At 36.7% G+C, this 23,583-nt stretch overlaps 1 protein-coding gene across 8 annotated transcripts in view; it reads left to right on the forward strand.

Moving 5' to 3' along the window:
• slmapa (sarcolemma associated protein a) overlaps nucleotides 1–23,583 on the forward strand; it is a 100,814-nt gene that overhangs the window by 55,982 nt on the left and 21,249 nt on the right. For all 8 annotated transcript variants that reach the window (XM_073876316.1, XM_073876315.1, XM_073876318.1 and 5 more), the window contains 3 exons: nucleotides 994–1,068; nucleotides 2,690–2,770; nucleotides 3,016–3,075. In XM_073876316.1, the coding sequence (XP_073732417.1) occupies nucleotides 994–1,068; nucleotides 2,690–2,770; nucleotides 3,016–3,075 (216 nt within the window). The remainder of the gene's footprint in view (nucleotides 1–993; nucleotides 1,069–2,689; nucleotides 2,771–3,015; nucleotides 3,076–23,583) is intronic.

The raw sequence follows: 23,583 nt of genomic DNA on the forward strand, positions 1-23,583 counted from the left end.
CCGCAGAAAATTTGTTAGTTAAGGTGGTAGGGTTGGGCGGGTGGGTGGGGCCGAGGGCGTGGCAAACAATGGGGCGGAGTGTATGCGTCATGATGAAAATTAAAATATTTTTATTTAAAACACTCAAATAAAACTTAATTTTGAGGAAACTATGACAGAAAATGAACACAAACTAGATTGTTAATGAATTAAATGTGTTTACCTCTAATGGGAATAGCAGCGTGATGAAGTGAAACTAAAGGGTTAATAAACACAAACTAAAGCAGATGTTGTAAAACGTCTGGCAAACGATGATAGTGCAAAAATTGTAAAAACTGATTATTTCCCACTATTAATTACATTATCTTAAAGGAGTGTAACTACTGTAGCATGTAAATAATGCACATAAATAACATGAACAAGAGCTCTCAACAATTATATCTCATCAACAGGCGTGTAAAAACCTAGCTAGCAGGTTGCTCAAACAACAAAATCACCAGCTAACTTACCTTAAATTTGCAAGAACTATAGACTAATACAATAACAGGCTTAAATAACCCCAAAAACATAAGTCCACTTATCGACTGGCTATCCTCCAGACATGACGGACCACGTCTTTAATTTCGGCCATGTGGCGCGTGTGCACGCTCGCGGTGTGAAGCGCGTCTGCGGTATTCTCCGAGATGTTTTATCAACCGGCTAGTTATCCTTCAGACAGTGACGGTCCGGACCACATCTTTCTCATTTCGGCCGTGTGGCGCGCGTCCCCGCTCGCGGTGTGAAGCGCGTACGCGCTATTCTCCGAGATGCACTTGACGGCCTTTTGTGCAGTGAAATTATTATTATTTTTTGACGACTTAGTTAAGGCATGGGTTTCCAAGCTTAGGCGGGCCGCCCCAACTGAAATGTGCTGCGGGAAACCCTGAACTGCTTATGATAACATAGTTTTACAATACTTGCTTTTGAGATCAGGATTATGTTAAGTAATTATATTTTTTATGTTTTATCTCCCAGATGTCATTGATGCACATCTTCAAAACAATCAGACGACAGTGGACAACAGCCTAGCCACTCAAGACAGGCTTAAAGGTAATGTCATTTAGTGTTGGGCGATATGCCTCATTTTGAGATTGTCCTATCGTCAGCCTGTGAGATCACAAATACAAGATAATATCGGATGGCGGGGCAATAAATTACTTATTTGATAATTTGAAGTTTTTAAGATGACTGTGATGTAATCTGATAGCAATAATGGCATAAGATTTTCAACTCTGCTCTGCCATTTAAAGTCAAAGTAATTAAATAACTGCAGGCCGTGTGCGGTAGCAGTGAACATTTCAGTTATTATTGGCATCATGAAAGGGCACAACCACATCAGGGTCATTACAGTAATGAGCACTATTAACTTTGCCATCCTATACTTACATCCTAGCTTTTTTTAGTATGTCTTGGCCAGATTTATGACGTTTGCATTATCTGCCCAATATACTGGTGTGTTACCCTTTGTGGTGTGTTATAACTAGGGATGCATCGATTTGAAAAATATAATCTTTACCTTGAAATTGCATCTACCAATACCGATAGTTTTGCTTTTTACTTCTTGTTTTAATTCTGTTGTCATTATCACCCAATTCAAAATAATCACACAGTATGAGTTCTTACGTGTTTTTCTTCTCTTTTGATTGTCAGAATATTATCTGCCCTGACCATCAGCTGTTTTTAAAAATGGGACGATGTCCAATTGTGGGAAAAAATGCTTTTATTTGCCAATACCGATATATTGGCCGATATATTGGCCCATCTCTAGTTAAAACCAGATACATGCATCTCCATTAATATCCTCACAAACATTTAGTTAGTAACCTAACAGTTAGTAATCTATTTCTTATTAATACGAGTATCTGATGATGTAAGTTCAGATGTTAACCTCTCCTCTTTGAGATTGGTCGCTGATGTTTCCAGCTGTGATTACACCTGACCTTGACCACCCAATCCCTGTGGATTATAGACTGAGATTACAGCCACACAGATTATATCATAATTCCCTGCCGTGCCCCATGAAATCACCTCTCATTTCATTGGCTGGAATAATTTGGGATTCAGTTGCTGTTCACTTTTCTGTGCTGATTTCGAGGATCCATTATGTGATGTAACCTCGTTTAGGGTGAATGTGTTTTTAAGGTCATATATTGATTGAACGAGTCAATGGTGAGCTTTTGTCCGAGTCTAAATCTAGACATCCTCCTTAATTGGTTTAGGGATTTTCTTATATAGTAAATATTTAAATCGACCTGAACATTAAATCTGGAAATCTGTGTTTGCTCTGTTACCATGCGTGTGCTTCATTTATAGCTCATTTTCAATAACAGCAACGCAAAACAAAACCCACAACAATTTTAGCATGTGACTGCATCTCCCTTTGAAAGCCCTGGTCACACACATATGACCATGTGTGGGCAACAACAACCAACGGTCTGAGATTAAACTACAGGGGTGTGTTCACTGACTGAGATTTTCGATTAAATATTTATCTAAAAGATTTAAGTATATATAAAACATCCACATTAAAGCAAATGATTTGAAGGTGGTGAGACCCCTATGAAAGTTTATGATATGCTGTGTTATGTTTGTTGATATAATTTTATTTGAAAGTTATGAATGTGTGTACCCCCTTCATATCTAAGTGGTTCATTCCGCTTTGCCTCCATAGAAAACCAGATAGACACTAAAGAGTGTGATATGTCTGATACGCTGAGTCCCAGCAAGGAGAAGAGCAGTGACGATACATCAGGTATGTTAACCATGGACCTATTTTCACTTCATGTCTACTTCCTTTCTGTCTACTTACAGACTTATGTCAGCTGTCAATTGTAAAACATTACGTGTTTAAGTCCAAAATTTAACAATTTAAAAATAATTATGCTCAAGAAATACACTTTAGACACTGACAAAATCTTGTCTGTCTTTTATTTGTTTGTTTTTGTTGTTTGTTTTCATCTTTTTTATTCATTTAATGTCTTTTATTCTCTCCCCCAGACGGACAAATGGATGAGCAGGAGATGAACGAGACCCAAAACCGAGTTTCTCTTCTAAAAGGTAACCTTCTTTCCATTGCGTTCAGTCCATGTTCATAATGACTTGTTTTTGATGGGCGTGTGTGTGATTTGGCCGGACAGGATTGTTAGTCACACTCTTTATCTGCCCTCAGTAGTGCTCAGTGGACTGGTATGCAGCACAGGGGAACAGGGTGTGTTATTCCCCAATGTGACTATATATGGTCCTCATCTACTGAAGGTAACAGTGGTGGGACATTGAAGGTGTCTGTGGTGGGCTCTTTTTGTGGAGCTAAACAGTTGTGTTTGATCACATGAATGTTCCTTTAGTGGACAACGGGAAATGCAAACCAATTACAGCTCATTTAGGAAAGAAACAAACACGGCACGATAATATCGCATACAGCTGCTGTATAATCTTCTGTCTGTCAGATAAAAATAGGAAATCATTAAAGAGACACTCCACTTTTTTGAAAATAGTCTAATTTTCCAGCTCCCCTAAAGTTAAACATTTTACTTTTTTTGGGAATCCATTCAGCCGATCTTCGGCTCTGGCGGTACCACTTTTAGCATAGCTTAGCATAATCCATTGAATCTGATTAGACCATTTAGCATAGCGCTCAAAAATAACCAAAGAGTTTCGATATTTTTCCTATTTAAAACTTGACTTAAAAAAAAAAGTTGTTAAAACTGTTAAATTACATTCAACCACATCAAAGACTCTTGGCTAAAGAGATATTAATCCGATCTGCAAATATCCTATTCATTATTTTGCCCTAAGAAACTTGCAACAACGCCTGTATAGCACTGTACACTCACCTAAAGGATTATTAGGAACACCATACTAATACTGTGTTTGACCCTGTTTTGCCTTCAGAACTGCCTTAATTCTACGTGGCATTGATTCAACAAGATGCTGAAAGCATTCTTTAGAAATGTTGGCCCATATTGATAAGATAGCATCTTGCAGTTGATGGAGATTTGTGGGATGAACATTCAGGGCATGAAGCTCCCATTCCACCACATCCCAAAGATGCTCTATTGGGTTGAGATCTGGTGACTGTGGGGGCCATTTTAGTACAGTGAAATCATTGTCATGTTAAAGAAACCAATTTGAAATGATTCGAGCTTTGTGACATGGTGCATTATCCTGCTGGAAGTAGCCATTAGAGGATGGGTACATGGTGGTCATAAAGGGATGGACATGGTCAGAAACAATGCTCAGGTAGGCCGTGGCATTTAAACGATGCCCAATTGGCACAAAGGGCCTAAAGTATGCTAAGAAAACATCCCCCATACCATTACATACCCTGCACAGTGGTAACAAGGCATGATGAATCCATGTTCTCATTCTGTTTACGCCAAATTCTGACCATCTAAATGTTTGGTGTGCTTGTGCAAATTGTAGCCTCTTTTCCTAGTTGTAGTGGAGATGAGTGGTACCCGGTGGGGTCTTCTGCTGTAGTAGCCCATCCGCCTCAAGGTTGTGCGTGTTGTGGCTTTACAAATGCTTTGCTGCATACCTCGGTTGTAACAAGTTGTTACTTCAGTCAAAGTTGCTCTTCTATCAGCTTGAATCAGTCGGCCCATTCTCCTCTGACCTCTTGCATCAACAAGGCATTTTCGCCCACAGGACTGCCGCATACTGGATGTTTTTCCCTGTTCACACCATTCTTTGTAAACCCTAGAAATGGTTGTGCATGAAAATCCCAGTAAATCACCTTTCTTTCCAATTCTGACATTCAGTTTGGAGTTAAGGAGATTGTCTTGACCAGGACCACACCCCTAAATGCATTAAAGCAACTGCCATGTGATTGGTTGATTAGCAACATGTTTGCTTCAATTGCACTGCTCTCACTCTGCGCTGGGTACTATCTGATCGCATCATTAAAGACATCATTGTTCGGTAAAATGTATTTGGCATTTTCATTTGTTTGGCCGAACACCGAAAATTTGTTTTTTGCTATTTTTAGCCGAATAATTTTGGTTGTCGAAACATTCGGTGCATATGGATATTTTCCTGCAGAGGCAGTCTTTTGCATTACTATGATGTTAACCGCATTAGTTACATATGGTATTAAGATGCGTTTTGGTCATCGGATCACAAGTGGACAAGGGGTTGTAAACGGGGTGCGACGCGTTTTGAGCTTTTCAACTTTCGACCACATTCAGTAGTAGTCGAAAACACATGACATGAGGTCGAACAAAATACCACCTACTTTCCGTCTGTTTTAATGTGTGATGTTTTGCGCACAATGTTTTTCTTTCGTCCCTGACTTGAACCAAGCATGAACCCAGAGTGTCAGTTTTATTAGTTAATGGTTAAGAAAGCTGAATCACAATGGCTCCGTTGGGTTGTGGATTTACTCCTCTGTTCACGTGTCAGATGTCATCAGATTGAGGCGGAAGATGTCATCCATCTGCTTTCATCCTGCTGAGTCAAACCAGACTGCAGAACATCCTAGATTTGGCTCTTAAACAAACATTTCCATTGTTCCACCTGTTTGAAGTCCTATTTTGGATAGCTTTTCTCATACTATTGCTTCTCTAAGACGCATCACTATATTGTTTATCCTCATTTTGTAAGTCACTTTGGATAAAAGTGTAAATGGAAAAAGGATTGGTTGAGCAGAGTAATCCAGTCCCTATTTCAGCATCTAAAAAGCATGCTGCTTCATTGTTGTGTGTAGACACTTTGTCTCTGTTTGTTTTGGCCACATGTGACTGTGGTGATCTGGATGGATTTACTGGTGAACATCTGACTGTCTGCTCTGATATATCAATAAGACATCTGACACATTTAAACATTTGGCAATTGTTGGTGTGGTTCATTTAGAAAGCCACAGGATTACGTTTATGTTTTGTTTCCCTTTGGATCCCATTGAAGTGTGTTTGGTTTAATTCAGTCTGTAGAGGATGATGTTAATGTCAATGGGCTCATGTTCTTTAATGAAAGATGAGGAGTTAATCTGGATCAGTTTTGTGGCCACTCTTTGTCCTAGATAGACCCACAGGCAGCCAAGACAACATTGACATATACTTCCATTTCTGTGGATCATACTGTTTCTTTAGGGATTATGTTCATATATTTTCCTTTCCATAAAACCCACTAATGTTAATGTCATAATTTAGTATTTCATCACCAGTTACACCCTCTCTCTGACCTAGTTTCATGTTTTTGGTCAGGACTGTCTTAACATGTATTCCTCCTAGGAAAGTTGTGTGGAGCGTGTACTGTAGGTTGGACCTTTATTCAAGTCAGCAAAAATGATTTATTATTAAAGGATAATTCCGGTATTTAACACTTTGAGTCTCATTTCTGGTTTGTTTTGGATGAACTACAGTGATGGACACAGAAATGTTGACAATGGGTCGTGTCTTGAGTTTTTGACTCGTTTAGAAGCGTCTCTTGACTGCTTCAGAATGGAAGTCAATGGCCATGCACAAACATGTCATTAAAACAACACTTAACGTTCATTTTCGTGACTGTGCTGCTCACCGGGTGGTTGGTGGTGTTCGTTGATGACTAAAAACAAGTTGTGTAGCGAAATACAGTTTCTGTGGTGTGTTGTTTGGCATTTTGTAAAATTACATTGACTGCAAGTGGATGACTCCTTGCTCGCCGACATATCACCCCGCCGCCGGGAAACAGAAAAGGGTCGGTTTACATGTGGTTGTAGTTTTTTCGCTTGGTTTCTCTCAGAATAAATTTTTCCCATATTTGTAGGGCTGAACCAGAATATTTGAATATTAGTTCCGTGGGTTGACATTCGATTTTCAGTTTTGAGATTCGAATATATATATAAATATTTTTCAGCGTTAATGCAGAGCTTTTGCCAAGCAGGAAGTACGCTTCACGCTCCCGCTCTATAGGTGGCGCAGAGAGACCAACATCCATAGCCAACAGCCACCAAACTTCACCAGTGCAAGAGATCGCCTCAAACGGAAAGCGCGCTTCCTGCTTTGGCATTCACGCTAATAGTGTTGTAAATAACGTTCAGTTTCTTGCAAAAACTGATTGATTTGCTTCACAAGACGTCAATAGGTCACACGGAGTTATGGGGGATTGCTGTTGTATTGGATATATATGGTTTAGCTCTTAAAGTGTGCGGATCTGTTGACTTGCATGACGGAGCACTGGGGTTTCTGCAAAATATCTTCTTTATTGTTATGCTGATGAAAAAACATATTGGATGGTGTAAGTGTTACTAATAAACTTGATTTTGAAAGTATGCTACCGTTTTATTACAGTTTGTTGGACTACGTTCATTCATGCTTCAGACTCAAATATAGAGCGGAAGTATATATGCGGTTGTGAGATATCTGAAAAAATAGTTCCACTATAGCAAATAACACGGATTGAAATCATACATTGCGCCAATATATTTGTTTTTAATCATCAACGAACACCACGAACCACTCGGTGAGTAGTACAGTTTTGAAAATGAACGTTAAGTGTTGATTTAATGACATGTTTGTGCATGGCCATTGACTTCCATTCTGAAGCAGTCAAGAGACGCTTCTAAATCAGTCGAAAAGTCAAGACACGACCCATTGTCAACATTTCTGTGTCCATCACTGTAGTTCATCCAAAACAAACCAGAAATGAGACTCAAAGTGTTAAATACCGGAATTATCCTTTAACATTTGAGGCTTTAAAAATATGCCTGTAGCTCGTGTGTTAGTGCAGTGGTTTTCAAACTGGGGGTCGTGGTCTCCTGTGGGGCCGCGAGATGGTATCGGGGGGCCCCAGTTTTATGACATTTTATAAAATGAGGGAGGCTCCGATCGATCAGCTGCAGATCGGTATCGGCCGATAACGGCATTAAATGACTCTGTCGGTACTCGCTAAATTTGCCGATCTCATGAACCGATTTTTCTGTTTACTTTTGCCATCATAGGGCTCCTGAATGCAGCTGTAATTAGAGAGCATTTTTACACATTGCAAGCATTTTATGACCCGTTGCTCATGTGTACGTGCAGATTTGTATTTCTCTCTTTGCCTTTACAAAGATACGTGTATTTTATATGAGGATGCGCTCCGGTCCTCACATCCCCATCAACAGTGTATACAACACATCTATCGCGGACAATTTCATCCTCATGCAAAAGCTTATTCTTTGCAAGCATTTTATAGTTTTGATAGTTTAAACTTTCATTTTCCTCACAGCTGCTCTCGTGCGCGTACACCCGCCACGCGCGCACACCTAGCAGCCTGTCATCAGTGCACGTGAACAGAGGGATCTCTCTCACGTCTTAAAGCTACAGTAACATTATTAATCTCTGAATAAAATCTCTCTCTGCTGTTGACTAAGTAACTGTTATACTTAATACGAATGCGTGAATATTTAATTAATACAGTAAAGACTGGGAAGTGTTTAATTTTCATCACTTTTAACAGACATAAGGTTTTTTAAAGGCATATTAAATGTCTTTTTGCAGAAGAAATATTTGTTGTGCAAATTTTTGGGATTCTCTATTAAAACAATAATATACTTAATTACTGCAAGTAATATAACAAAGACAACATCTGTGGTATTATTTTATCTAGAATAAAATGTACATTCCTTTTTCATAATTTCTGTGTAATTACTTTAAGACTACTAACCAACAGCACTAAATTGTATAATTTAATATGTTTTATTTTATTCAAGTTTAAGTTTAAAGGTATTGTGGAGGATTTTCTTTTTCCCGGTGGATCATCAAGACTATTGGTCCTCCTAGTTGTCAGTCAGGAGTGTTATGCAATTGCACTTTTATATATATATATATATATATATATATATATATATATATATATATATATATATATATATATATATATATATATATATATATATATATATATATATATATATATATATATATATATATATATATATATATATATATGGAGAAGGCGGTAGTGTTAATTTCGTCAGACGGGACGAGACGAAATATGTTCGTCAACAACCTTTTTTTCCATGACTAAGACGAAACAATGACGAGACTGCCCCAATGTTCAAAAACGCTGACTAAGACTAAATTAACATGCATTTTTGTTGACGATAAAAGACGAGACTAAAATGTTTTGCATAAAATAAAAACTAAGATAAAATCTCTCTTCATTTTCGTCTACAATCGTCTCTACTACATTTTATGCAATGAGGTCATATTTAAATGTGAATTCATTCATAAAAAGACTGCGTGCTCTTATTATGAAACTGCGCGTCTGTCATAACTCCAGACAAGCTCGCGCTGCTGAAATCTCCATGCTAAGTGTTCACAATATAACATCCATTAGCAGTTTTAGTCCACAAACGTATTACATATGAGAAATATTGATATTTCTCCGTTGTTTCCATCGGATTTTGTATCAAATAATCTTCATATGGTTTTTCAACAATTGCACGGACACGCAGCGCGATTCTTCTATTGAAACGGCATACGCGATCAGGTCAATAAGAGTCTCATGTGTAAAATGAGCCCACACACATTATGATTAATATTTCACAAACGGCTAAAAAGTTTAGTGTTATGCAGCATTGTGTTGAGGTTTTTGTGTCGTATTCTCGTGCACCTGTTGTCTTCAGTAACTTAGACGGCTTGTCTTTCTGATCCCAGGGTTTCCGCGGGGTTGTAAAAGGTAGTAAAAGGTAGTAAATTAAAATATGCCAAATTAAGGCCAGTAAAAAGTAGTAAAAAGTAGTAAACGTCATCTGAAGAGGTAGTAAATTTTCGATTGCCTTTTGTAATGTTATGATGCCTGGAAATTAGTTCAAATCACCTGCATATCTGGGCAAATAATCAAAGATCTTTCGTCTCTGGGATGTGATCAAAGCCTGGAGTGGAGCCAAATCACGTTCCTCTCTCCACTGTAAGCGTTCTGTTATCTATGGAAGCCCGTTTCCGCCATGTTGTAAAAAAAATAAAAATAAAATTCTGACTTTGTATCTCAAAATTCTGAGATATAAAGTCAGAATTCTGAGATATAAAGTCAGAATTCTGAGATATAAAGTCAGAATTCTGAGATATAAAGTCAGAATTCTGAGATATAAAGTCAGAATTCTGAGATATAAAGTCAGAATTCTGAGATATAAAGTCAGAATTCTGAGATATAAAGTCAGAATTCTGAGATATAAAGTCAGAATTCTGAGATACAAAGTCAGAATTCTGAGATACAAAGTCAGAATTCTGAGATACAAAGTCAGAATTCTGAGATACAAAGTCAGAATTCTGAGATACAAAGTCAGAATTCTGAGATACAAAGTCAGAATTCTGAGATACAAAGTCAGAATTTTGAGATACAAAGTCAGAATTCTGAGATACAAAGTCAGAATTCTGAGATACAAAGTCAGAATTCTGAGATACAAAGTCAGAATTCTGAGATACAAAGTCAGAATTCTGAGATACAAAGTCAGAATTCTGAGATACAAAGTCAGAATTCTGAGATACAAAGTCAGAATTCTGAGATACAAAGTCAGAATTCTGAGATACAAAGTCAGAATTCTGAGATACAAAGTCAGAATTCTGAGATACAAAGTCAGAATTCTGAGATACAAAGTCAGAATTCTGAGATACAAAGTCAGAATTCTGAGATACAAAGTCAGAATTCTGAGATACAAAGTCAGAATTCTGAGATACAAAGTCAGAATTCTGAGATACAAAGTCAGAATTCTGAGATACAAAGTCAGAATTCTGAGATACAAAGTCAGAATTCTGAGATACAAAGTCAGAATTCTGAGATACAAAGTCAGAATTCTGAGATACAAAGTCAGAATTCTGAGATACAAAGTCAGAATTCTGAGATACAAAGTCAGAATTCTGAGATACAAAGTCAGAATTCTGAGATACAAAGTCAGAATTCTGAGATACAAAGTCAGAATTCTGAGATACAAAGTCAGAATTCTGAGATACAAAGTCAGAATTCTGAGATACAAAGTCAGAATTCTGAGATACAAAGTCAGAATTCTGAGATACAAAGTCAGAATTCTGAGATACAAAGTCAGAATTCTGAGATACAAAGTCAGAATTCTGAGATACAAAGTCAGAATTCTGAGATACAAAGTCAGAATTCTGAGATACAAAGTCAGAATTCTGAGATACAAAGTCAGAATTCTGAGATACAAAGTCAGAATTCTGAGATACAAAGTCAGAATTCTGAGATACAAAGTCAGAATTCTGAGATACAAAGTCAGAATTCTGAGATACAAAGTCAGAATTCTGAGATACAAAGTCAGAATTCTGAGATACAAAGTCAGAATTCTGAGATACAAAGTCAGAATTCTGAGATACAAAGTCAGAATTCTGAGATACAAAGTCAGAATTCTGAGATACAAAGTCAGAATTCTGAGATACAAAGTCAGAATTCTGAGATACAAAGTCAGAATTCTGAGATACAAAGTCAGAATTCTGAGATACAAAGTCAGAATTCTGAGATACAAAGTCAGAATTCTGAGATACAAAGTCAGAATTCTGAGATACAAAGTCAGAATTCTGAGATACAAAGTCAGAATTCTGAGATACAAAGTCAGAATTCTGAGATACAAAGTCAGAATTCTGAGATACAAAGTCAGAATTCTGAGATACAAAGTCAGAATTCTGAGATACAAAGTCAGAATTCTGAGATACAAAGTCAGAATTCTGAGATACAAAGTCAGAATTCTGAGATACAAAGTCAGAATTCTGAGATACAAAGTCAGAATTCTGAGATACAAAGTCAGAATTCTGAGATACAAAGTCAGAATTCTGAGATACAAAGTCAGAATTCTGAGATACAAAGTCAGAATTCTGAGATACAAAGTCAGAATTCTGAGATACAAAGTCAGAATTCTGAGATACAAAGTCAGAATTCTGAGATACAAAGTCAGAATTCTGAGATACAAAGTCAGAATTCTGAGATACAAAGTCAGAATTCTGAGATACAAAGTCAGAATTCTGAGATACAAAGTCAGAATTCTGAGATACAAAGTCAGAATTCTGAGATACAAAGTCAGAATTCTGAGATACAAAGTCAGAATTCTGAGATACAAAGTCAGAATTCTGAGATACAAAGTCAGAATTCTGAGATATAAAGTCAGAATTCTGAGATATAAAGTCAGAATTCTGAGATATAAAGTCAGAATTGTGACTTTGCATCTCAGAATTGTGAGAGGATGAAGTCACAGATCCATGTCGTTCGGCCGCCATATTGGAGAGAACACAAAACCTTAAAAAAGTTTCACAGGTCACAAATTTTGTCCAAACCTCATGAAATTCCACGTACGCGATCCTTGGACCGAGCCTCACAAAAGTTACCAGAAGGATTTTTGATTTTCGGAAGCGTTTGCGCGCCACAGCCCAAACTAAATGTGCGTCAACGCCGCCAAAACAGGAAGTAGTTCAAATCTCAATATGTCTGTAACATTTATTAACCAAAATGTTTATATGAACCCTTTACTCCAATGTGAAGATGCCCAAGATAAAAAAAACATTGCAGTAACATGTCTATATTATGTTATTTTCACTTTAAAATGTCCAATTAAAACCTGTGTAAAATTAAAAAATGTCATTAGCCTTTACCAGTAGAGGGCAGCCTTTACGTTCAAACGTGTTTTTTAGACAGAATGTAAAGATAGCGGCAGCCATCTTTAGAAGCTAAGCTAACAGGCTATTGCTCCGTGGAAAAGTTTGAATAACAATGGCGGGATGTAGTTTTAATGTTAAAATGGCAAAATGGAATATAGAAGAGCTTTTGAGAGAATTGGGTGTTCCTTTAAGAGCCACAATACAGCGAAGAGCTGAGGAAGAGAAAGCAGAGAAGCCCGGGGAAGAGGCGACAGCCTCAGACTCTGCTGCGAGCCCATGGGAGGACTCAGTAACCTCGGCTGCCACCCAAGCTTCGTATCGTATATGGACAGATTCCTGGATACATATTTTTAGAATCGTAAACTTCATCTTATTCACTATACAGTATGCGGTTTCGGACGCAAAACTGCAAATGGATTTTATATTCTGAATGCTTGAATGAACGCGAGCTCTCTGGAGAACGTGCATTTTCACATACAGGTAGGAATTATATGATTCAGACATATTTTAATCCCTTTCTTTTATTTCAGTGATATATGGCACGACAAGTTTAATTCCCTTTTTCATCAATGTAATACATTGTAAACGTATTAGTTTGTAAAGACGTCAGTTTCGCGTCCTCGGGTAGCAGTGATCGTTTGGCATCGGTATTTTAATTAATTACGAAATTTGTATTTTATTTTTAAATTGCTATCTTGTGTTTCTGGCGCATTCGCGGATTAATGACTCATTTGAGTCGTTTTCATTACAAAGTGTTGCAAATAAATGAGTCTTTTGAGTCGACTCTTTACAAAGCGAATGGGCCAAATGTTTTAAAGTGGTTCGCGAATCAGTTTGAATGAATTGTTCAGATCGCTTCAAACACGGAATCGTCCGAAGCTGTTTTACTCGTAACCTATGTAGAAACACGCAGAATATAACCAGTGTTGGGTGACGTGGAAATGTATTTACCAATCTTTTAACTAAAAGCAAAACTTCACACATGTACCCGCCATTACATACGCGCGACCGCCGACCTGTTCGTCGTCAGACACAGTTAAACGCGTGCAACCTCCAGAAACACTGTAGCACAGATTGAAGAAAATCCATCGATGATTGACGTCTGATTCGCTGTTTAATGTACTGTATGATGTAAGTGATTCTCACAAAACACACGTGACATGACAACGTAAGAAAACATGAGTTTTGTCTAAGTGTAAACTGTCAATGTCCTCAGACCATCTTAGGAGATTCCAACTTTATACATATACAAAACAAAACTGTTGTCAGTTTACTTGTCTGATATTTCAGCTACAAGCTACATTTTTCTGTATACTGTTGGTGTATGTTGCAGTTTTACACATACTGTAGAAATGCCCTTCATAAGTATTCTTCTGTTTGCTGTGGAGTCAAGAAATGTCTAAACATTAAAAGATGAACATGAGACAAAAGTACAGAATCTGTCGCATTATTTTTTTTAATGGGCACTGAGCTGTGTCCTGATTGTTTACACATGAAAAGCATAAAATATGTAGGATCAGTTTGATTCACTTATGTGCATTTGTGTACAATACACATAAGTCAGCATTTAATGCTGTTGTTCTTTGTTGTTAAAGCATGTATGTGTTGAAACATAAACAAAGGTTAATAAAATGTGACATTCTAAACTTCTGGTATACTGATATTTATCTTACCAATTTCTGGTCTCCACATCAAACAGAAAAATCTTGTCTTTATTGTTCTGATACTTATGGAGGGCACTGTGTGTGTGCGTGCGTGCGTGTGTGTGTGTGTGTGTGTGTGTGCGTGTGTGTGCATATATCTAGATTTATTTTTTCATGAGTAACTAGTAACTCGCTACTTGAGTATTATTTTCATTGCATACTTTTTACTTCTACTTGAGTAATTATTTATTTAGTTACTTTTACTTTAACTTAAGTAAAGTTTTTGGCTACTCTTTCCACCTCTGTTAAAATCTTCATGAATCTAGGCTGAGTTTGCCACGTTGAAGCCTAAATAATCAGACAGATAGTAAGTTAATCGCCCATCGCTCACAGCCCAGCACCTGCACCACTGCATGCGTATCGCGCTGACAAATATACACCTGATTTTACTGCCCTGACGAAATCTAAAAGTATAATTTCTCTTATTAGAAGCTAGCCTAATGTTTACCAGTTATTAAAATGGCGGTTGTAGTTTAAATAGAGGTCGTGAAATAATTAGCATTGACAAAAAACTGCATAAAACAATGTTATATTCCATATTATAAACTTTTGGTTATGTGTACTTAAGTGAGTAAATAAGTTAAATTCTCAATAAGTGTGATATGGCTCTTATTTACCCCTTTAAATGTAGAATAAAGCTTACTCGGGTATCTTACAATGCACTTATGTTGTTATGCAGTTTTAAAATACAAAATACGAACATGTCTGGATGTAGATAAAGCCTACTTGGTCATATTACAATGCACAAGTTTTGTTGTATGCAGTTTGAAAATACATGTTTGTAGAAAAAGTATATTGTACAATGCACTGATTTTGTTGTTATGCAGTTTCAAAATACAACATGAGTATGTTTAAATGTATATGTAGTCATCATCACTGATATATCTCTGGCCCTCATGACAAACTAATTGAATAGCCCTGTCGTAGATGCTCAACACACAATCATATTCATAAATAGTAAAGAAATGCAATGATATTAGGCTATCAGTGCTGCTGTCGCTCTCTCCTATCGCTTATTTTAAAAATGAGCTTATGATCAATAAAATGCAGCTTATATCTGCTGCTTTTGGTGACGTGAACTCTGGTCTACATTAAAGGTGCAGTGTGTAATTTCTGGAAGGATCTCTTGACAGAAATGCAAAATAATATACAAAACTATATTATCAGTGGTGTATAAACACCTTTCATAATTAACCGTTATGTTTTTATTACTTTAGAATGAGACGTTTTTATCTACATACACCGAGGGTCCCCTTACATGGAAGTCGCCATTTTGTGCTCCCATGTTTCTACAGAAGCTCTTAATGGACAAACTTTTTTATTAAGTTGTCTCCAATCATGACATGTTTGTCCTGTGGTGGCTACCGTAGCTTCTCTATGCATTTCAAAAGCGAGGGGTGAGCTGTGAACTGAGCTGTTGGTTGCAATTTGGAACCTCACCACTAGATGCCGCTAAAATATACACACTGCACCTTTAAGTCTCATGTTTTTAAGATTATCTTAAGTACTAAAGGATTTTTGGTATATTATGTACAAAATTAGCTCGCGTCAGTATCGCGTCCTCGCTCGCGTGATCGTTTGGCGTCGGCTCTATGACAGCTGCATGATTTAAATGATTGTGAATTGACGCGAAAAAGTGTCACTTTACCTTAAATCATGCATGTGACGCCAAGTGTATTTAAACAGTCATGACTTTCAGAAATGTATGACACATTTAAAAACACAGCTTTTGCCAGAAGACTGCGTATATGCCATTTACATGATCTTCAGGTAAGAAGATACATATATCTAAATCGTATGCTTAGCTACTGTTGAACGGGAACACGATTGATTGCCTTATGCTGTCAATCACTGAGGGAAATATTTTCTTTTATCATTAATTTCACAGTCTGGGTCGACAGAGGCGCGGGCGCCGCAAAATCTTTATTTTTCAATCACTCCGCAAAGAGACTTAGATAACTCTGCTGATTTTGGACTTACATATATGATTTATACATCATTTAAAACTTTAAAGTGTCTAGTATTTTTTCTGTCCACTCCCATTAAAAACAGAATGTTGTGCTTTTCGCAAAATTAAGAAAATAAACATAATGCGGGTTTGCTCTCTCTCTTAGTGACGTCCTTTCAGAAACACGTCAGAAAAATGAGCTGTAACTTAACGAATTGTTTTCATAGAAACATAAGATAAATGTCTACATAATGCTTGGAATGTCTGCTTTTAAATGGTGTAAGTGAAATCGAAAACAAATATTGTACTTCGTTGTTAACTGTATTAAAAGAGGGAGATGTACCGTCTCTCATGTTACTGCATTATTTATAAAGAGCCACGCCCCGCTCCATTGAAGAGAAGAACAGAGATCATCCATATTCATTAGTCAACGCCACAACGAATGTTTTCTCTGTGCTTGCTCATACAGCAAAGGCTCAAATATTATGCGAGTCATCGTTCTCACAAAAGAATGCAATTTAAACGAGTAAGTTAATCGGCCATCGCTCACAGCCCAGCATCTGTCCTGCACCACTGTATGCATATCGCGCTGACAAACATACACCTGATTTTACTGCTCTGATGAAATCTAAAAGTATAATTTCTCTTATTAGAAGCTAGCCTAATGTTTGCCAGTTATTAAGATGGCGGTTGTAGTTTAAATAAAGGGTTGTGAAATAATAAGCTTTGACAAAAAACTGCATAAAACAATTTTATGTTCCATATTATAAACTTTTGGTTATGTGTACTTAAGTGAGTAGATATGGCTCTTATTTACACCTTTAAATGTAGAATAAGAATAGAACTCGGGTATCTTACAATGCACTTTTTAAAATACAAAATACAAACATGTCTGGATGTAGATAAAGCCTACTTGGTCATATTACAATGCACAAGTTTTGTTGTATGCAGTTTGAAAATACATGTTTGTAGAAAAAGTATATTGTACAATGCACTTATTTTGTTGTTATGCAGTTTCAAAATACAACATGAGTATGTTTAAATGTATATGTCGTCATCATCACTGATATATCTCTGGCCCTCATGACAAACTAATTGAATAGCCCTGTCGTAGACGCTCAACACACAATCATATTCATAAATAGTAAAGAAATGAAACGATATTAGGCTATCAGTGCTGCTGTCGCTCTTTCCTATCGCTTATTTTAAAAATGAGCTTATGATCAATAAAATGCAGCTTATATCTGCTGCTTTTTGTGACGTGAACTCTGGCCTACATTAAAGGTGCAGTGTGTAATTTTTAGAAGGATCTCTTGACAGAAATGCAAAATAATATACAAAACTATATTATCAGGGGTGTATAAAGACCTTTCATATGGCTCTTATATGGCCGTTATGTTTTTATTACTTTAGAATGAGATGTTTTTATCTACATACACAGAGGGTCCCCTTACATGGAAGTCGGCATTTTGTGCCACCATGTTTCTACAGTCTTAATGGACAAAATCATGACATGTTTGTCCTGTGGTGGCTACCGTAGCTTCTCTGTGCATTTCAAAAGCGAGGGGTGAGCTGTGAACTGAGCTTTTGGTTGCAATTTGGAACCTCACCACTAGATGCCGCTAAAATTTACACACTGCACCTTTAAGTCTCATGTTTTTAAGATTATCTTAAGTACTAAAGGATTTTTGGTATATTATGTACAAAATTAGTGTGTAAAATATGGCACTTCAAAGGGATTGTTCACTCAAAAATTAAAATTATTTAAATTACAATTCTAAAAAAAATGTAATAAGAAAACACTGAGGGCTTGACATTAACTTTTTGAGGAACTTGTCCTTCGGACAAGTAAATTTGTGTTTCACTTGTCCATGCACAAAAGTCACTTGTCCGGGTAAAGTTTTATAATATAATGTATTTTTTGTGTTTTGATAATCAGTGGCAGAGCAAGGGATTTTTCATAGAGGAGTCGGACAACTAATTTTTTCTTACACTTGTCCTACAAAAAATCCACTTGTCCCGGACAAGCGGACAAGTCTTAATGTCGAACCCTTAACATGTGCAGCACAGCCGTTATAGTTGGTTCTAGGCTAGCTAGCTATCCCTGTATTTACATAAAATGGTCTGTGCTAAGCCCCGGATGTCCTTAAATGCTGGAAGCACCCCTGGTTACAAGCCTGTATACATTTGTGTGTGTGTGTGTGTGTGTGTGTGTGTGTGTGTGTGTGTGTGTGTGTGTGTGTGTGTGTGTCAGGAATGCTTTCACGTATTGAAACCAAACTTTGTACATGAACTTGGGACTCCAATGCGAGGATGCACAAGATAAAAAACATTCTAAAATGTAACATTTCACAAATCACGTTAGTGACCGCACCAGAGCAAGCACACTTTTGCGGTTCCTCCGGAAGTGCATTTTCTAGTTTTTACTGTTTTTCTGGCATGACATTGCGCGCACAGCTTGCAGTGACGTAACTGTGACATCTACTTGCAAATGGTCTATAAAAAATACAGCATGTGCTGGACATTTTAGATCACTCTAATTTAAATACCTTATCGATTATATAGCAATGCTCTGTCAATCCCCAAGCTACCCACCTACTCGTAACACTAACAGCCATCCATAATACTGTAGCAACTACTTATCATTTACTCACAGACACCCTATTAAACGCATAGCAGTTTTCTGTCAACCCCCCCCCCCCCTTTAACAGACTAGCAATTTTATAAACCACGTAAATACCCTGGTAAATAATCACCCATTATGCCACAGCAACACCATCGCAATCACCCAGAAAACCATAACAATACCCTAGCAACCAATTAAAATACCCTAGCCCAGCAACAGCCTAGCACTGACATAGAATGCCACAGCAACAGCCTAGCAACCACCCTTATTATCCCATTAACTTCATAGCAATCCAACAAAATATCTTAACAACAGCCTAGCAACAACCAGTATAACCCTAGCAACTGCCTAGAATTCACTCAAAACACCCTAGCAACAGTATAGCAACCACCCATTATACCCTAGCAAACGTCTAGCAATCATCCAGAAAACAAGAACAATAGCATAGCAACCAACCAGAGTGCCATAACAACAGCCTACCAACCACCCGTAATACCCTAGCAACTGCCAAGCAACCTCACAGAATGCCAGAGCAACATCATAGCAACCACCCATTATACCTTAGCAACAGTCTAGCAGTCACCCAGAAAACCAGAGCAATAGCATAGCAACCACCCACAATACCCTAGCAACAGTCTAGTTATTACATAGATTTCAGATGAAAAAGCATTTACTACACAGAGCCGTAGTTCACTGAGAAGCTAGGCAAAATCGCATAGATTATCGGAGCTGATTTTCCTCAATTATGAACTCGATTTTGCCTAGCTTCTCAGTGAAATACGGCTCTGTGTACTAAATGCCGCTCCATCTGAAAGCAGCTGATGGCGATTTAATACTTATCAAGGAACCGGCTTTACTGATGAAACACGTATGAGAATCGCAGGTGATTTTTTGCACAGCCCTACTAGCAACCACCCATAATACCCTAGCGACGACTTAGAACACACACAGAATGCAACTGAAACAGCCTAGCAACCACCCATAATGCCCTAGCAACAACTTACAACAAACACAGAATGCAACAGAAATAGCCTAGCAACCACCCATAATACCCTAGCAATGACTTAAAACACACAGATATAGATAAGATATAAAGTCACAATTCTGAGATGCAAAGTCACAATTCTGACTTTATATCTCAGAATTCTGACTTTGTATCTCAGAATTCTGACTTTGTATCTCAGAATTCTGACTTTATATCTCAGAATTCTGACTTTATATCTCAGAATTCTGACTTTATATCTCAGAATTCTGACTTTATATCTCAGAATTCTGACTTTATATCTCAGAATTCTGACTTTATATCTCAGAATTCTGACTTTATATCTCAGAATTCTGACTTTATATCTCAGAATTCTGACTTTATATCACAGAATTCTGACTTTATATCACAGAATTCTGACTTTATATCTCAGAATTCTGACTTTATATCTCAGAATTCTGACTTTGTATCTCAGAATTCTGACTTTCTATCTCAGAATTTTGAGATACAAAGTCAGAATTTTATTTTTATTTTTTTTACAACATGGCGGAAACGGGCTTCCATAGTTATCACTACGCACCGGATCCACTCCGGGTTTTCTGACTGTATCACGTTAAGCTGAGATAAAACTTTTTCAGCTAGCATGGTCAAACTTATAAATGCAGGAAGGCTCCGATGTTTTGAAGATCGATAAAGGCGTAAAAGACGATTGACTTGGCTTAGCGAAATGATGAAGATTGGCAAGCCCTTCAGTTCGTGGGCTAAGAAAACCAAACAGGTAACTTGCGTGTCTTTGCACAAGGGGTCCTGTATTTTGGGGGTAAATGATTTCTCACGTTACTGATCATCCGCGTCACGCTTTTTAATGCTATGCTGATATAGCCAGTGGCTGGTACAACGGGTTTGTTTAACTCGTGGGTAAACTTCATGTGGCGCCACAACAACCAAAAGGCAGATGACATCCAAATCCCTTGAGAGCGATTGACGAGGAATCATAAGAGGAGACTGCTTCCGAAATGCTCTCGCGCGACTTTGATGTCATCCACCTGTCGGTTCTTGCAGTTGCATTTGCGTTTGGTCACAAAAACGTAACATTTGTACATATATTTAAGCACAGCAGTTAAAAACAAGTGATTTTAACCATTCAAACACAAACAACTGTGCGTCCGCTGTTTCTGTGTCAGAGGAGCACGCTAGCCGCCCATTCGTTTCTCATTGAGCTTGTGTTGTACGTATTTTTGCCGCTTTATTGGCCTTAAATAACACATATGCCTCAAAAATCCCGTCTTTGCAAATATCCTCATATAAACACGACCATTTAGGTCTTAGGAGAAAGTAAACAGCAGAAACTTTTGCGCATAAAATAGCACATCAGCGCTGCCTCTATTGTAACGTAATATTTAGTTGATAAATGTACAGTCATTCAATTTCGTTCACTATGGTTACAGACATCCTGCGATTTGTACACTACTTTAACTCGAGTTGCTCGTTCAGGGTTTATATTCATACATAACGTTGCTGTATTAGAGCTGTGACTGTAAGCTGTTGTGTGAACAGAACAGACCCTGGATTATTTGTTTATGTGTACTGAATAATATGATATGAAAAAGTTGTATTTGTTCACATTAGTAAATGCATTATATAACATAAACAAACAATGAAAAATATAGAGTATATAAGCATTAATTAATTCTTGTTTATGTCATTACAGTAATTGATGGTAGTTCATGGTGCATTCACTAATGTTAACAGTTTCAATGTTGATTAAAAAATTATTAGTAAATGCTAAAATAAATACATTTACAATTAATAAATAATTAATAAAAGATTCATTTAAGGTGGTAATATTTATGTTTTCTTTTTATACAGTATAGTGAGTTATTTAGCTGTTTCGCCTTAATTTGAAATGCCCTGCAAACTACAGCTACCTATATATGCAACAGGAGACTTCAATATGGAATTTATGGCAAAAAAAATCTCCCCTTAAAATGCTATTGGTCTCGCCTACATAAAGTGTTAGGTAAAGGAATATGACTTGCCCTGAAAAATATTTCAGTCAGAAGAATTTTTTTCACTTTAATTCTTTTTTGTATGTTATATATGTCAAAATCTGTGTAAATAATAGAAAGGTCGCTGATTAACACTTGCCATTCAGTGTCGTGATGGTTTTAAAAAATATTCTGAAGGTAGTAAAAAAGGTAGTAAAAAGTAGTAAATTTAACTTAAGGATTTCTGTATAAACCCTGGATCCACATTCGCTATTTACCAACATTGTTGATGTACCTAATATTATTCAAGTATTCTGAATGTACAGTATATTGTGAGGACAAAAGCTTATTATTAGTAACTGATCGCTGTCTGGGTGCTTTCCTATCGCCCATCACTGAATAAATGGTGACGCAATTTACATGCGATAGAGATACGTCACCGCCATTAACAAAGTTTCACTCAACAAAAATCATTCAACAATTGTATTTTGTCAGGTGATTATGACATTTAACCAATATTTGAGATGTGTGTAACACTATTTGACTGAAATGGTTATCAGAGATAATCTCAGAAATAATTTATTTTTAAAAAGACAAACATTTTTTAACTAAAACTTATTTAATTTATCTTATTTATAAATTAAGTCTTCTTTTGACTAAAATTAGACTAAAATAACAAGAATTTTAGTTGACTAAAACTAGACTAAAATGACGAGACTTTTAGTCGACTAAAACTTGACTAAGATACCTTGAGTTGTCTTTTGACTAAAACTAGACTAAAATGATGAGACTTTTAGTCGACTAAAACTTGACTAACAAAAAAAGATATGCACAAGACTAAGACTAAATTAAAAATAGGTGACAAAATTAACACTAGAAGGTGGTTCTTTTCTAAAATTCGAGAAAATCCTCCGGAACACCTTTAATAATGTTTTATGTCTCAAATCTTCTTTGGGGGGCCACGAATTGATGCACAGTAGCAGGGCTGCCTAATGATTAGTCACGACTATTCGTTTACAGAATAAAATGTTTTGTTTACATAATTATTATACACAGTACATCAGCAAATATGTATTTGTAAATACAAACAATACTTCAAGTTAATTAAGTTAATATTTTAATAATTGTATCACATTTGCATGTTTAACTTCAAAAATCTGTAGTATTTTACACAGTTATAGTTATTATTACCTGCTTATGGATCTTTACCTGGTAATTTTTTATTGATACAATGTATCTGTTACTTTTGCATGAATTCACCAGTTAAATTAGATTAAACAAAAAATGTATCTTTTGTGTTTTATTTAGATTCATAGTTTTTTAATTATTTATTTACTATTAATTATTAATAGTTTTTTATTCATAAACCCCCTGCAAATCCCATTCTGGGGAACCCTGGCGTAGAGCATTATATAAGCTGTGCAAAGATTATGGGTTTGATTTCCAGGAAAACCCTTATAGTCCCTTTGGATTGCATCTGCCCAATGCGTAAATTTAAATGTACTACGTGTCAGATATATGCTGTTACAGCACTGTATATTTGAGGCCAGCAGCATATTTCACCTTGTAATTGTCAGGTTTACTAAACCATGTCTATATTGCATCATTTTGCTTTTGTTCATCAAAGGATAAGGCCTTTCGAAGCATATCTTCCATTTCAAATGTAATGCATAATCTGCTTTTTAATCATTCAATGCAGTCAAGTGTGCCACTAGAGGGAGCTGTTGAATTGGAAAACTAATGTGGATTACACTCAGA

Source organism: Misgurnus anguillicaudatus, chromosome 14 (assembly GCF_027580225.2).
Source record: "Misgurnus anguillicaudatus chromosome 14, ASM2758022v2, whole genome shotgun sequence".
Lineage (NCBI taxonomy): Eukaryota > Metazoa > Chordata > Actinopteri > Cypriniformes > Cobitidae > Misgurnus > Misgurnus anguillicaudatus.